The sequence below is a fragment of the Thunnus albacares genome, chromosome 11, assembly GCF_914725855.1.
Source record: "Thunnus albacares chromosome 11, fThuAlb1.1, whole genome shotgun sequence".
Taxonomy (NCBI): domain Eukaryota; kingdom Metazoa; phylum Chordata; class Actinopteri; order Scombriformes; family Scombridae; genus Thunnus; species Thunnus albacares.
The window spans coordinates 18442044-18458299 of NC_058116.1; the positions used below are offsets into that span (position 1 = coordinate 18442044).

Genomic DNA, 16256 nt, shown 5'->3' on the forward strand with positions numbered 1-16256 from the left:
TGTTAAAATGGCACATTAAAACAGGTTCTTCTGCCCCATGTATTCTACCTAAAGATATGAAATCAATATATCATTCAAGCACTGCATTACTTGAAAGTTTATCAGATAGTCACCTCCTGCAGTGGAACAGACAAAAATAATTGCATTACAATATTGTCAATTATATTTTTTTCTACCTCAAATTTATTGCTGGCATCTTATCTTCTTTTGTTATTCACTGTGAAGTTCCCTTTCCACAAGATAGACTGCCACGGACCGATACAGAGTAGTCAGCAGGAAGTGCTTTATTTTCCCTGCTTTATACATGATTCATAAGATTTTAATGTTTTTCCATTTCAGTTTCCATTTGCAGGGATAATTATTCTCTCAGCATGGTCATTTTCTACCCTGCGTACAATGTTTTCTGATAATGTAACTGGTTTCACAAAACAAAATTAGTTAAAATTCAGCAGAAACATCATGTTTTTTTTAATGCAGAGATGATTAGAGCTATTTTCTCGAGTTTCAAAATACAAAGTTTCCAGTCTTTCGCTCCAGAGGGAGTTATGTACACTCATTCACACACATACATATAAAATACACATTTGAATCTTTTTTTTTTAAGTGTCATTCAGCAGGTAGAAGCCATGGTGGGCAGTGAGAGACAAGTGCATCATGGGGAATTGACCTTTGACCTGTAAGAATAGACGCACAAGGACATGTTACACTTCAGTAATTAAAACAGGTATCAAGGTGATTTCTAAAAAAAGATGGGACTTAGAGCATCATCTGAGCTACATGGCGCTTGAGGGCAGGGGAAGGAATGACTGAACAACTTTCTGGGTGCTGCGGGTTCACACTGGTTCTTTACCTCATGGTAGGGCTAGGGCACAGAGCAGCATGAGCCAATCAGGTTAGCTTGTGAAGGCCTCGAAGTCTGAGTCTGAAACAGGAAGCAGGAGGTGTAAGACAAAACCAAAAATTCCAACTTAAGTGTCCATAATGTGGTACCACATGTAGAGACCAAACGCCTCTTACATGTGAAGTTGTCACATTACAAATTTTGAAAAATGTTTTATTTCTTTGATATGTCAGCCAACAAACAGCAAATAACATAACAATGCAAGGCAGGCATTATAAGCTGGTACCAGCACGTCATCAGCTGATGAACAAAACGAAACTTTAAGCAGAAGAGTGTTAGATAACAACCTGTGAGATGAAGTAATATTCTGTTACTATTTTAAATTTGTGATTCATGCAAACAGTAATATCCTAGCCAAGCAGTCTGCCTAAATTAGAAATCTGCAAGAGTTATTTAGAAACGATGACAGTGTTGTATTTCTTATCAAGATAATGGTTCTCAATACAATACAATTCTTGAAACAAGTTAGTTTGCATTGAAAACAGATGAAACATTCTCACCCAAAAGGTTTAGCAGATTACATTATTTGCAAGAGGAAAGGATCCAGAGGCAGAGATGAGCAGAGAGATGAACAAATCAGGAACAAACATGCTTGTACTAACAACATTCATTGCTACACACATGGCCAGTTTTAGTATAAATGGTCCATATTGACAGGACCTGTGCATGTAAATGGGGACACACTGGTTTGAATGAATGAAATCAAATCAAATAAATTAAATGATCAATTAAATCAATTCAATTATAGTAGTAGTTTAACAAGAAATTTGTGAAAATTGGTGTAAAAATGCATAGCAGTTACTGCCACATTTAAAAAAAAAATCAAATATTCAAACTCCTCTTTTGGCTCAATCTTTATTAGTTATTTCCCTTTTTAACAATCTGTAATAAAAAGAACAAAAACACAGGGGAGTTCAATGTAGTACAAATAATACAGGTCGATATATATATATATATATATATTAACTGTATGTGTGGAACCATCCGCCTCTTTCTTTCTCTCTCTGTCTCGTTCCCCATCCACACTCAGCAAATAACAGTTTGGAGAGGAGAAATGATAAACAACTCAAGTAAACAGAGCAAAATTTTAGTAATTTCAATTTGTTTGAAATGCCAGTATGTTTTCACAGCCGAGCCTGCAATTTTATCAGGGACGATTGTTATCCTTTAAGAGTGAAAGCAAAATTCATACAGTATAAATTATAAAAAGCACTCATGAAAAATATATGACAACCAAATTGTGCTCAATGAGCTTTGTAAAAGCAGGACAGGAAAAGGGACACTGCCTGTAATCAGACACTTATTAAGACAGGCACGTCTTTGAACAGTAGTAAAAAAAAAAATGTTTTAACATGTTACTTGTAGTAATTATTTTTAACACCGTTGTGATTTGGCACCAACAGACGTTTCTGTTACTTTCATAACATTTAAAACAGTACTCCATTCAGACAATTATTAGTGTTCCACTACGAATGTGTGCATGTGTAGCTATCAGCTAGAGTTAGCCGGACATTCAGACTGAATTGTCTTTGTGTTCTCACTTCATTGTTCACATTGCTGAAAAAATTGGAAATGAAGGCTGTGACTCAGAGGTCTGGAACCAGGCAAGTTTGGGCTTCATTAGTACCATGGTAACCCTAAAATTAAACACTCAATATCTCACCTCTCTCCCTCTGCCCACATAACACACGTACAGCTCTTATGCTCAGCAGTTTTGTTTTTTTTTTCCAGTATGCTCCAGTGCAAAGATGGGGACATACTGGCAAACAAATAAAATGCTGCAATTTTAGTAAAATACAAAACCCATCTCAGCAGTAGCTGACATGGATAACTGAATGACTGTAAACTGTAAAAACATAACATCACAAGTCAAAACCAAAACACAGTCAACTCTCTATCTTATAGATATGTCCTTCATTTTGGCAGTACTTATCCTAACTAGTAGCCTGGAGGGAATCAGCGCAGGGATGTTTGAGTTGCCCTGCAGTACAACAGTCTACATTGTTTTGCACACACTGGCAGCTTCACTGAAGCAGGTGGGGTTTTAATATTTTGATCAAGGGCACTTTATCAACACATGCTGATAGAAGGAAAATGCAGCTACAATATCTCCCCTACCCTGACTTTTCAAACCAGTCCACAGGAAATTAAACTAGCATTATTTGGGGGATGAAAGGCTATCATTTTACTCACACACAACCATCATGATGATCACTCTCACCTCAGACCTGAGTAAATACTTGACAACACTCACTATCACAAAATGTAAATTTTGTCAATTCCGTCTTAAGGAGGAAACATAGGCCAAAGCTTCCTATCATTGACTAAAATACATTTTCTTTGTAATTCATGTTTTCTTTTTCCGACTTGGCACTTTTGCAGTGATGTAAGCATGTAAACACGTAGTTACGTAGTTCAGACATGCGAAGGCACCAAAAGGATAAAAATATAAAACATTTATATCATGTTACACGCAACTGGGATTTACATTCAATCATAATGCTGTGCACATTGGTTTGTACAAAATATTTAATTCCAGCTTCAAGTGCTTTCCCAAAAAAACTTAATCTTAAATCTGATTACCTTTAATTAAACTACAGTAGTTTGGATCAAGGATTTTTTTCTCATTAAGACATTCAAATGAATATATTTAGTCTCACTAGCAGCCTGACTGTTCCAACTTTACAACAGTGTAAAAGCCAGGCTACAATTCTGTCATGTGAGCTTGTACGTATTAACAAAGTACCGTATTTGCATTTGCAAAGTACAGTGTTCTCAAATACATATTCGAGAAATCACTATCAGTTGATGAGTAAACACTATTTTTTCAAATCAAACTAGTTTGAGTTTACTAGAGAAAGTTCTGTGGTCTACTTTGGATCTATTGTTTGAGGCCGGGATGAGTGTGACACAGTTCTGATACATTCCTTTTGCCAGAGAGAGTGAATGAGAAAATTCTCTGGCACGGTCCCAACTGACCCAAACACACAAAGACACACACAGAAAACCACGCATGCATGAGCACACACACACAGACACACACACACATTTGAGAGCAGGAAATCACTCTCCCCTTACTGGGATTAAAATCACTTCGGCCACATCTAAATCCCTCTTAATCCCACTCCTTTCTGTCTACGTAAATATTTGGCAAATTCATGTACATTCAGAAACGATCCTCTGTATTTCTTTGCATGCACAAAAACAAAACATTGTTAATGTTTGGCTTTATGGGTAGAATATGTGGAAATGTCTGGGTTGGCTTTTGACAAAGAAAAGCAGCAAGAAACCACAAAACTTCAAGCTGACTCACTGTCCATTTTAGATGTGTTAAATCTACACAAAAGCCTTGTGATCAGTTGAGGCACTGCCTCAAAATAAGAGTCTGGCAATCACATTACATTAGAGCCTTGCTGTAGGCAGATCGCTGAGGTAAGTATAAAGAATAAGGCAACCCAAATAAACCCCCGCACACAAGCTGCATTAGCACACAATGCACCCGCACTTCTTTTTCTTCTTCCCACTGCCTCCACTACTTTTTATGGCAGGTTCAGACTCTGCTTCACTGCTCTGGCTTAGTGGTGTAGTATTGGCAGTTGTGGGTGACTCAGGAGACAAGCATGGTTCCCTGGTTCCCTCTCCCTCTTTTCCCCACCTGTTTCCAGGCCCTGAGCCCATTTTAGACTGCCATTCTTTCTCTTTCTCCTTTTTCTCCTCTTTCTCCTCTTCAACAACCGTTTCACTACCATCTGCATTTGAATTTTTTGTCTTAACAACCTTGACTCCTTTATGGGTAGTAGTTTTATTAATCTTGACTCTGACCCCACCCCCAGCACCTGATATGAAGTCGGTAACAGCTGCTCTCTGCTGGGCTTCCATTTCTGACAGGCTGCATGCCAAAGCCATCTGCAGTTCTTCATCTTCCTCATCATCCTCACTGCTTCCACTAACCCCTCCGTAGTTGTAGAAGGGAGCGGAGCTAAATGACCGATATGTGCCTGCAGAATAAGGGCTGGGACGGGATCTGTCGGACTCAACAGATGATTTGTTTGGGCTTTGTGGCTTCTGAGGTGATGGATGGGGCAGTCCCTCTCGTCGGCTCAGCTCCAGCGCAAGCGCCATTTCATCCTCCACACCTGAGAACAACATAACACTTATGTATGTGTAAAAGCAACATGAATTACCATCTGCACACACATGCAGAAGAGTGTTTGACATACTATAGGCTTGTCACCATACAATTTTAACTCTAACAACAATATCTAGAACTTCTTCTATTCTAATACCCAAGTTAAAAAATACTAGACTTGCAAATGCAAATGTAGCTCTCTTGCTCCATATTTGCATGCAGTATTAGTTTTGTCAACCAGTTTAGATGAATTTGTTGGATTTTGCTGTTTGACTCAGAGCTTCTTTTACGTAGGCATGAAGCAAGGTTGAAATTTTCACAAAAATCGCATACAGTACAAAAACTGTTAAACTTTTCAACCACACTATTCATTGTACAGTATATGATCTTACCATTAATTAGGATTCTCTTTAACACCCCATCCTCCTCAATCTCTGTTCTTTCCTGCCCGTTCTCCTTTATCCTGTAAGCAAAACAAATACACAGATAAATGGCGGTATTAAATGCCTCCATCCTTTTTTTGTGTTTGTGTCTGTGACTCACTTTCAAAAAGTCACCGTATATAAGAACTTAAAGGTGCAGTGTGTAGAATTTAGTGGCATCTAATGGAACAGACTTGGCAAAAATGGAATATAATATTCATAAGTATGTTTAATTAGTGTATAATCAACTGAAAATAAGAATTGTTGTGTTTTTGTTACCTGTAACCTTTTTGTTACCCTTTACATCCACATAGGGAGTGGGTCCTCTTTCACGGAACTTTTACAATAATAACAGCACTATTACCAATGTAGACAATGTCAGACAAGTAGTACTGACATTGTGAGGACTAGAATAATAGCTCTATACCCATTCTTTGTAGTCAATAAGAACAGAATTTATAGGCAGCAAAATATGACCTTCAATAAGAAAAAATACTGAAATACCGAGTTGCACTGAAATAAAATTCAAAACATAGTGACATAAAAATGTGTTTGCCACACTGTGTAACTTTCATGTTTGTAGTTATATAATATTTGTATGCAAAATGAATCACACCCTGAGAAAGATGTTTTTTAAAAATGTAAAAATACTAAATACCAAATCAGCAACTGCATTACCATGTGGAGCTGCAAACCACTGTTTATTAGTGGGAGTAAGGTTTGTCACATCAAGATAATTCTGAATGAGTGAGTATTGGGAAATAAAACTGTACAAAAGTGTCAGGTTTCAGATACTTTTCTGTGAATGTTTTAACTTTTCTGCATTAAATACTTTATATCCCAGGTTGGGAAAGACATTACATACTTCTTAGTGGTGGTGCGTTTGCCATTTACAATGCGAGTGGAGGTAGAAACCGATTTGAAGTTGCCCATCCCTCCTCCCATGCTGTCCATCCCATGCAGACCACCCAGGGAAGAAAAGGAGGTAAAGTCAGCTAAAGAAGGACAGATGATCAGAGAGAAGAGGAGATAAGAAGAAGAGAGTCATTTTGATGTATCATTACTCTGTAAAAATAACATCACTTTCTCTCTACAACAAAAATAAGGTTCAGATGTAGTGAACAGTCGGACAAATATCTAAACACAGTTCCCTTTCTCCTTTCCAGAATTACAAAAATGGAACAGATGCAAATATAAAGCAGTTTTTCTTGGGCCACTGCTTTTAACATTGTGCCCAAAATATGATATTCTATGATGTCAAATTACACAGCTACAAGATATTGTAATCTACATGCAACATTCTTAATACAGTATGTGACCGTTTACCTCCTGCTGAAGGGAAAGAGAAGAAGCGACTGGGGCCGAGACGAGAGGACGAGCCTCCAAATGATGAGAAGTCATCTGAATGAGAGAGAGAGATAAATACTTTAAGACTAAATCCTTCCTGCTGCTACTGTTAGGTAAGATGTGTTATTTATTTACTAACAATATTAGTGTTTTAAATTTATTTCTCTACAAGTGAATGGACAGAAAAATGCAAATTTCCTATCATTTTTAAAGTAGGATTAGCGGACTCCCAAACAGCTGTCCAGAGGGGACCCATCGTAAATTAAAATGGTCTAATTTACTGTAACTGGCTGAATGTAAGAGCAATTATTTTGATATATAGTATTAATTTTCGCCATATAGAGTATTAAACCAGCCCAATGTAAACGCCAAATAAGACTTACCAAAGAAGCTAGCAAAGGGATCCTGGCCACCGAAGAACTCTCTGAACACCTCATCTGGGTTGCGGAATGTGAAGGTGAAACCTGGGAAATCTGAAGAAAAGTCTGGGCTGGAGCTGGAACCTGGAAAAATGAAGTGGTTGGGATCAGAGGGGTCAGATTAAACAATAAGGAAAAAGTGTGACGGAAGGAAAACATACAGAGTGAGTGTGAGTGAGAAGGTGCAGGGAAGTGGGAGAGAGCAGAAATGTGTGGAAGGGAATGAGGAAAGGAGAGGAAGCAGAGAGAGTAAAGGGGGTAAAAAGGAAAGGAGAAATGAGAGGAGAAGAGAGGAGAGGGGAAAATATGTCCAGTATGGGTGAAAAGAATAATCATGGCCAAAGAAAGAAGGAGGAGTTAAAAACCAGAAAGAAGGGAAAGAGAAGGAAAATTTAGCTGTTAGAGGTCACCACCATTCATACGTCCTGGACAATTTTCCAAACCATTATGGACGCAGAATTTCAAAAGCACTGCAGGAAACCCTTTTTATTTACCTCTGTGTCTCATTCTGTCATTTCCAAATCTGTCGTACTCGTCACGTTTACTCTCTGTAGAGGAGAATCAAAGTACAATTCAATAATGGCATTAAAATCCATAAGCATCATTATGTCTCTACTTCTTCTTATACACACACCCAACACATTCATATTAACTTAGATAAAGAATTTAACTATTGTGTATCCATTTAAGGATTCTGTAACTGAGGTTCCTCTCTGAAAAGCTTGACATCATCACAGAGATTCAGATTCATGACTTACAGCATCAATACAGATCAGCACCACAGTCACATGACAACACCCAGTCGTCTCACAGACACACACACACACACAGATATACTGTACATACGTATATAAACATGCACACTATCGTGACTTACTGTCAGACAGGACTTCATAGGCCTCAGCCAGTTCTTTGAACTTTTTTTCTGCTTCCTCCTTGTTGTCTGGATTTTTGTCTGGATGCCATTTCAGGGCCAGTTTCCTGTACCTGAAGACACAACACAAACAAAGAGACACACACACAACCAATCACATAAAAAGACATGCAATTATACTTAGCATACTGCAGTTCTCTTGCTTTCATAAACAGCGCACTATGCAGAGCCATGGAAGAAAAAGCACTCCATGTTATTAGGAATTCTGTATTTTACATAGTAATTCTCAAACCTCTTTAGTCACACTGCATAATGAGGCAGTGTATTTTGGTGTTTTGTCATTTAATGTAAATACTTGTACAGTACATGTTCTCACTGAGAATAATGTTTTTTGAAATCAAATGTAGTCAATAGTTCATCATATCCAGACACATAAAAATGAGAAACTGTTCAAATGATCTTGCAGTTTACAGTAATAACTTCACACACTACAAATCGATTTTCAAAATCCGTATTTTCTACTTTACTGGAATATTGCTTTAAAGTTTATGACTTTGTGTTAAGAGCCCTGACATTTATCAGGAGTCCGGGATACTCACGCCTTCTTGATGTCATCCTGAGAGGCTGTTTTGGATACTCCCAGGATGTTATAGTAATCCACCATGTCTCCTTCTGTCACCCCTCACTACACCACTCCTGAAAGGAAAATACAACAGAGTTTTATTTTGAGTAATATACTTAACTTTGACCCTGATAACAAAAAGTTTAGAAAACCTTGGCATCCATGATATTCCCCAGAATCCAAAAAAGGATAAGAAACAGCTCTATGCACATTATTTAGTTAATTTGCAGACAAGTGGTGAACAATTTGGTCAGACACAGCAGGCTCTACAAACTCATGGTTCAGCCATGCAGGTGCTTTTCTCAGAGTGTGTGCAGACTAAACTTGACTGACATCTCTCTCATTTTCCATTTAGTTTTGTTCATTTCTATTCCATGGTCCCAGTTAGCCATAACAGTATGAAAGTGAGCCAACATGCACAATACCAGGACCATGAAACTGAAGCAGCTAAGTGGAATCCAGCCAACATTCATTTTATTCTTACATACACCTGTGTTTTTCCTACTTGTCTTCCGTGAAAATCCTTATTAGTACATGTTGTTTAATGACATCATGTAGTAGACCTTTTTCACGGCACACTTGTCAAAGCGGCGGACAAGTACTGGTGAATTTAATGACATTAATGATGGCTGCATTCCATTTGTCTGCTTTGCTCTCAGTGTCGTGGTATTGTGCGTGTTCACTCACTGACATGGTTAACTGGGACAATTATTGCAATGGAGCCATCGTAATTGTTATTATTTACACATGTGCTTTTCCTGCTTTGACAAGTCAAAATGTCTGCCATGAAAACACTCTATTCCCAGCATAGTTATGCCCAACTTTAACCTGAGCTGAGAGCTAATCAGCCATAAAAATTGAAAACGTGTGTGGTGGGAGCGCAGGGCCTTTAGAGGTAGACGCCTCTTTAATTAATGTGCTGCATATTTGACATCTGTGTCATCTTTTTTTTGTTCCATCTTTTGCCAGTTGTAAAGCTACATCAAAATATTTTTGCATTTTTAGTGGACATTTTCCAAGTAGTAAGACAATTTGGGTTATTTTGACTTCAAAATATAAAGGACCAGGAAGAATTAAGTGAATTACCACTGAGATTGTACTTTGTTTTGATGTGGGAGGGAGGACAAATGCATGGAAAGGAATGAGGAGGAGAGAAAGCAGAGAGAGCAAAGAGGGAGCAAAGGAGAAACAACAAGAATGAGGAGAAATAAGGAGGGGAAGAAGTTAGGTAATCTTGATCTCATTAAACTCAGCAAATTAAGCTCAGTCATCATCTGTTTGGTACTGAGAAAAGCCGCTTGTTAAAGCTGCATTCTGTCAGAAGTAAAGGAGTTTTAAAGCTTTGTCAGAATGACTCATCTCACATACAATCAGTACAACATCACGTAATGTTAATTGCCATGTTTATTTAGACTATAATTCATACCTTAATTTGAGTGTCAAAACTATGGCCATAACTTCAGTGTGGAGGTAGTGGATGAACCATTATAGATAACACTTTCACTTTTATCTATGAAAAGATCAGCGACTCATCTGAGATACATGCATGAAGAGGCTCATAACAGTACTCAGATAATAAGATAATGTTCCTTAAACTTAATTAGATGAGTTTATATAATGGCCAGCATGACATTCCTTCAATTCATAATCACAGCAGTTGAATTAGTGATTATAATTTCTATAATATCTCTGATCTTGATAACTGAAAACTTCCTGTTATCTTACAAACTTTTTTTTTATAAATACAGCTGAAAAGATCAATTTCACTGAATCCTGATTCAATTTTTTTTGTACTGCATTGCTACATGATCTATAATCATATTCTTAATGTCTATATGGGTTTTCAGCAAAAATAATTACAAGTGGAATCATCTCTGGTGAGTAATTTTGCCCTTGAAATTAAAAGACCTCAGTAGCTCCATTATAGCCACAGTCAGCATGCCAATCTCATTAGTGGACAGTAACAGTTTCAGGGCTGGGGGGGATTTCCAAACTGAAGTAAAATAACTAAACTTAACTTTATATGCCCCCCCACCCCCACCCCCCACCCCCGGGAACAGCAATGCGCTCACAGTTGTATTATTACAATGTTATTTCTAGCGCCATCCGACACAACTGCTGCTGACATGACAGTGGGCCCACACAAACTTACACACACTGGCAGATGTAGCTTGAAGGCACACACGCGTACTGTCTGTATTCAAGAACTTTCCAAGGGTAAAAAATTAACATTATTTTGAGTTTTGGTGACAAATATTTCCTAATATGGTAAAGTTAGACATCTATAATAACAAACTGCAGTGGCTAAAACACGGTCTATTGCCTGTAGGATAGTCACAACTTGAGTGGCCTAAGCTGGACCTACCTGAGCCTCTCGTCTGATCAGTGAGCAATTTAACCGTCTGTCCGCCGGTTCTGTTGCAACAATAACAGCGGTTCTTCTGGAATGCGCTTCCCGTCTCTTTGCGACAGCCCCGCGGACAGCCTCCTCCGCTCCGCCGCCCCGACACAGACACTCTCTAACAACACAATCTCACTGCAGAGTACCGTTATGCCTCTGCGGTCTACTCTACGCTCCCCACAGGGAAAACTAACGGCCCTGTTTGTCCTGACTGTGTGCTGCTGGTCTAAAGCCGCACACAGCTACGTCACCATCAGCTGAGAGAAAAAATAGAGCGTCTAGAACATGCCAGCTTTTAGAGACGTCAGTAGACCCGCCCTGCATCGGCGTCTGCCTGTTGCTCTCTGATAATGGGGCATAATCATTAGCTACACCAGTAATTTATGATGGTAGTCACGGATGTCTACATATGGCCAACTATTCAGGTAGATATATAAACCAAATTATTACATTTGTAGCCAACATACTACTAAATAATTTCTATTCAGATAAGCCTACTAACCGCATTAAGGTTGCATGAAACCGTGGAAATACTTACATTCATAAGTAGCCTCTTCTTTCATAGGCTATTCTATTCTGCTACATGTCAAAGGGGAATGCTGCACTTTTTACTCCACTGTGCTCTGCTATAGCTTTACTTTGCATATAAAAACTGTATACAAAACGTGGCCTTCTTTCAAATTCAGTAGCCTATGACTTCACATCGAGGTACCCAACAATAGGCCCATTGGCTCCACCTTGAAGGGCTACGACATGAGAAGGCTCTTTACACATTTATTTTTATAATATATAATTCAGACAGGGGACATTGCATATAGGCTTTCTTAAAGTACATATTACTAATACTTATTTACTTTTAAGTGCGATTTGAAATACAAGATTTGTACTTGAAATTTAGTATTCTTATTTGTGTAAATGATCTGCATGTTTCTTGCACCAGCAATGATTTACCATTATGATTCCACTTTATTGTATCATAAAGCCTAAGAGTCCAACAATTCATCGAGAAAGTTCCTGGTAGACCAGAGAAGTGTACCTAACTGAAAATAATCAGAAAGTTTGATTAGATCGTCATTATTGGAGTTAGTAGTCAGGTTTATATGATGAGCTCACCGTGTAATATTCGGTCCATCTTCATCGAGCGGTATGACAAACGCTGGTCAATGATTATGACTGAGCAACTCTTACAACTTAACTCGGTGCCCGTTGCTCCCATCTAGTGGCCGAGGCAAGCCACTGCAGGAAGTCCAGCCCAACCCACTATATTTTTATATCTACAGTCTGCGACATGGCACAAACATCGCAGGAAATTGGCAGAGGCAGAGGAACAGGAATTTCCTTCATAAATGAATAAGCTGCAAGCTGAAACCTGAAATCCTGCAAAACATTGTAACTATGGGAAAATCCCCTCCATGAATAGCAAAATAAAATGTAGTATTACATATGTTTGTACTGTACTGATTTATAATATTGATATTATTTTGCCCTAGTATTTTCTTATCTTTGTAAATCACACTACAGTGATAATTCATTACCAATTGTCTCAGAAAGCCAAGTAAAATCTGTCACATTTATAAAAGTTAAATGCAAAGCTCAATAGACTGGTAATCACCTCCGATGACTCATTAGTATTTTACGCTAGAAAGAGGTTTGAAAGTTGTAGAAAATTACTCTACAATAAAATACTTGCTTAACAGCCATGCTACAGTGTGCTGGAAGAGTTCAAGAATCACAGGTTCACTTAAAATGTTGTGATGAAAACTTTTATTAATACTGACATCACCACCACAGGTTATCAGAATGTTGGGAATGTGTTACGTTCATGATAACTCTTGGAATGTGTGATGGCAAAGCCTGGATGATGTTTGACTCATCAATATTCCTCTCCTTCTTCATCTTCCTCTCCCATGCTGTCAGTGCCAACTTCTTCATAATCCTTCTCCAGGGCAGCCATATCTTCTCTGGCCTCCGAGAACTCTCCCTCCTCCATTCCCTCTCCGACATACCAGTGGACAAAGGCCCTCTTGGCATACATGAGGTCAAACTTGTGGTCAAGACGAGCCCAGGCCTCAGCGATGGCTGTGGTGTTGCTCAGCATGCACACAGCCCTCTGCACCTTGGCCAGGTCTCCTCCAGGAACCACTGTGGGAGGCTGGTAGTTGATGCCCACCTTGAAACCTGTGGGGCACCAGTCCACAAACTGGATTGTGCGTTTGGTCTTGATGGCTGCAATAGCAGAGTTGACATCTTTGGGCACCACATCACCACGGTACAGCAGACAGCAGGCCATGTATTTGCCATGACGTGGATCACACTTCACCATCTGATTAGCTGGCTCAAAGCAGGCGTTGGTGATGTCAGCAACAGACAGTTGCTCATGGTAGGCTTTCTCAGCAGAGATGACCGGGGCATAGGTGGCCAGAGGGAAGTGGATACGAGGGTAGGGCACCAAGTTGGTCTGGAACTCTGTCAGGTCAACATTCAGGGCTCCATCAAAGCGAAGTGAAGCTGTGATTGAAGACACAATCTGGCCGATGAGCCTGTTCAGGTTGGTGTAGGTTGGCCTTTCGATGTCAAGGTTTCTGCGGCAGATGTCGTAGATGGCTTCATTGTCCACCATGAAGGCACAGTCAGAGTGCTCCAGGGTGGTGTGGGTGGTCAGGATGGAGTTGTAGGGCTCCACTACGGCTGTGGAAACCTGGGGAGCTGGGTAGACGGCAAATTCAAGCTTTGATTTCTTCCCATAATCAACAGAGAGTCTCTCCATCAGTAGGGAGGTGAAACCAGAGCCAGTGCCTCCACCAAAGGAGTGGAAGATGAGGAATCCCTGCAGGCCAGTGCACTGATCAGCCTGAAAGGGAAATTCATCTTGATTATTTAAAATCCAACTCCAACCAGCAAAATCTCTAAAAGTATGAAATCAACAAACAAAACTCACCAGTTTACGAGTCCTGTCTAGAACCAGATCAATGATCTCCTTGCCAATGGTGTAGTGTCCTCGGGCATAGTTGTTGGCAGCATCCTCCTTTCCTGTAATCAGCTGCTCAGGGTGGAAGAGCTGCCGGTAGGTTCCTGTACGCACCTCATCTGTAAAACGGTTGAAGACAAGAGTAAGAAATGATGTCCATGAGTGAAGAATGTTGTAGATGTTATATTTACTCTGATATTGCTGCAAGTTGAGATATGAGTATTAATTTTACCAATTAGGTGTGGTGAAGTGCCAGCTTGATTCATGATTTTGAGGCTTTAGTTGTATTTGTTTGCACAAGTCAAAATCAAAACATATGATATGTAAATTATAAATGGTAAATAGTGTGCAAGAAGAGGAAAATTGTCCAAAATGCGCCAATCTATTACCTCTATGCTAATGATATAAAACAATATTCACAATGTCCTAAATGTGTGTTTTGGGCACTGTTTATTTACGGACTACTGACCAATGACAGTGGGTTCCAGGTCGACAAAGATGGCTCTTGGAACATGCTTTCCTGCCCCTGTCTCACTGAAGAAGGTGTTGAAGGAGTCATCTCCTCCTCCAATAGTCTTGTCAGAAGGCATCTGTCCATCTGGCTGGATACCATGTTCCAGGCAGTACAGCTCCCAGCATGCATTGCCCATCTGGGCTCCGGCTTGGCCGACGTGCATAGAAATACACTCACGCTGAATTAGAGGGGAGAGAGGTTGATTAAAGTCAAAGGTGGCTGCTAATGTGGTATGCAAATGTGAGTCCTGTAATTAGACACACATTTACTATACAAATGCAAAGTGTTACTGTATATTTGCTAGAGATGTATTGCCTGACTAAACTAACTGCTATGTTATTTGATGAAAAAGGGCAACATAGAACATCTAATGTATTTAATCATAAACAGTTAGTGTGGGACCCCTGTGTTCGTTCTTTGAACTTCATGTATACTTACAACCTTTGGTGTGGGGTCTACACTGAATTCAGAAAGGAAACTGCTAAGTATGCCAGAACAGTTTGTTTGAAGTGCTCAGTGCTACACAGTGCATATGAGTAAATCAGCATTAATGCAGCTTTAAGAGTCTCCTGACTAAAACATAGGCTGAACTATGGATTTACTGCAGTGGAAACCAGAATATCTGGACAGGAAGTGCAGCTAAATGCAGTTTTTAAAGTCTCCCCTGCTGCCTATGAGGACCAGTTTTATGGGACATACAAACTAATGCAGTATGGGGCAGACAGGAAGGCCATGCCTCAACAAGATGGGAAAACCTTCCCCCACTTCTCCATCCTGTATCTCCTCCCTTTCCTCATCTCCTCCCCTTCTGCGTCTCTCTCCTCCCCCATCCTGTCCAGCTGCATAGTGCTGTGTAACAGTCAGGGCTGTCTCCCTCTCTCCCTCCACATCTCTCCCAAAAAACTCCTAACAGCTGCAAAATGGCTGCCAACTAACTCATACTGCCTAGCCCAGACCACTCCTCTTTTCTCTGTTCTTTCTATCCATCCCCCACTGCCACGATTACCCTGATCACTCCCTTAGTCCAGATCACTGTAATTCCTTAACAAATGCACTATTAGGATTCTGATTACTTATTTTTCCTTTAGTTGGATATGTTTGTTGTTTTTTTTGCTAAGCTGTATATATTAAACAAGTATGAACATGACAAAGCAGTCTAACTTATAAAGTGTCTGTCATCTGACCTAGATTGTCCAAGAGTACAGAAATGACTTGGAGAGGAATACTGCAGTCATATGCAACTATTCCAGTACATTCCTGAACTCTCAACAGACATGCCCTAAAAAGTTTAATAGAAATTCAGCTCACAACTACTGCCACCTAACACAATAAAGCTGCTTTTGTATCAGTTGCCTTCAACTCCAGAAAAGAGGTCTTATAGGCATTAAAAAGGCTTAGCTGTGTAATCCATCTAATGCTAAGAAACAGAGACAAAGGGAGGCTGAGAGAAAGAGAGAGGAAATTTTAAGGCTACGTCATCAGCCGAGCAGTTACTCACCATTTTGTCTGCTTGTCCTTCGACTGACGTTGAGGATTCAGACACAAGGCAGAAGTGCGGAGGAGAGGGAGAGTCAGGGTTTATATAGACAAGGATGTGGAGGGGGGCAGGCAGGAAGCCTCAGCAAGCAGCTGCATAGCTCATTGGCGGGAGGAAACAGC

General features: G+C 39.7%; 2 protein-coding genes across 3 annotated transcripts; both read right to left on the reverse strand.

The window, feature by feature from the left end:
- Positions 1 to 261: 261 nt before the first annotated feature.
- dnajb2 (DnaJ heat shock protein family (Hsp40) member B2) lies at positions 262 to 12304 on the reverse strand. 2 transcript variants are annotated; one of them, XM_044365177.1, is made up of 11 exons: positions 12229 to 12304; positions 8692 to 8788; positions 8096 to 8205; positions 7713 to 7766; positions 7183 to 7302; positions 6779 to 6853; positions 6318 to 6447; positions 5423 to 5493; positions 4738 to 5037; positions 851 to 922; positions 262 to 674 (listed from the first exon to the last, which is right to left on the reverse strand). In XM_044365177.1, the coding sequence occupies exons 2-10, from the start codon at positions 8754 to 8756 to the stop codon at positions 894 to 896; spliced, it is 954 nt and encodes a 317-aa protein (XP_044221112.1). In that variant the 5' UTR covers positions 8757 to 8788; positions 12229 to 12304; the 3' UTR covers positions 262 to 674; positions 851 to 893. The 2 variants fall into 2 exon arrangements, with proteins under 2 accessions (XP_044221112.1, XP_044221111.1); XM_044365176.1 differs by lacking the exon at positions 12229 to 12304 and adding an exon at positions 11080 to 11370.
- Positions 12305 to 12862: 558 nt separating this feature from the next.
- Positions 12863 to 16211, reverse strand: tuba8l3 (tubulin, alpha 8 like 3). The gene is made up of 4 exons (XM_044365172.1): positions 16096 to 16211; positions 14553 to 14775; positions 14054 to 14202; positions 12863 to 13966 (listed from the first exon to the last, which is right to left on the reverse strand). The coding sequence occupies exons 1-4, from the start codon at positions 16096 to 16098 to the stop codon at positions 12989 to 12991; spliced, it is 1353 nt and encodes a 450-aa protein (XP_044221107.1). The 5' UTR covers positions 16099 to 16211; the 3' UTR covers positions 12863 to 12988.
- Positions 16212 to 16256: the final 45 nt, after the last annotated feature.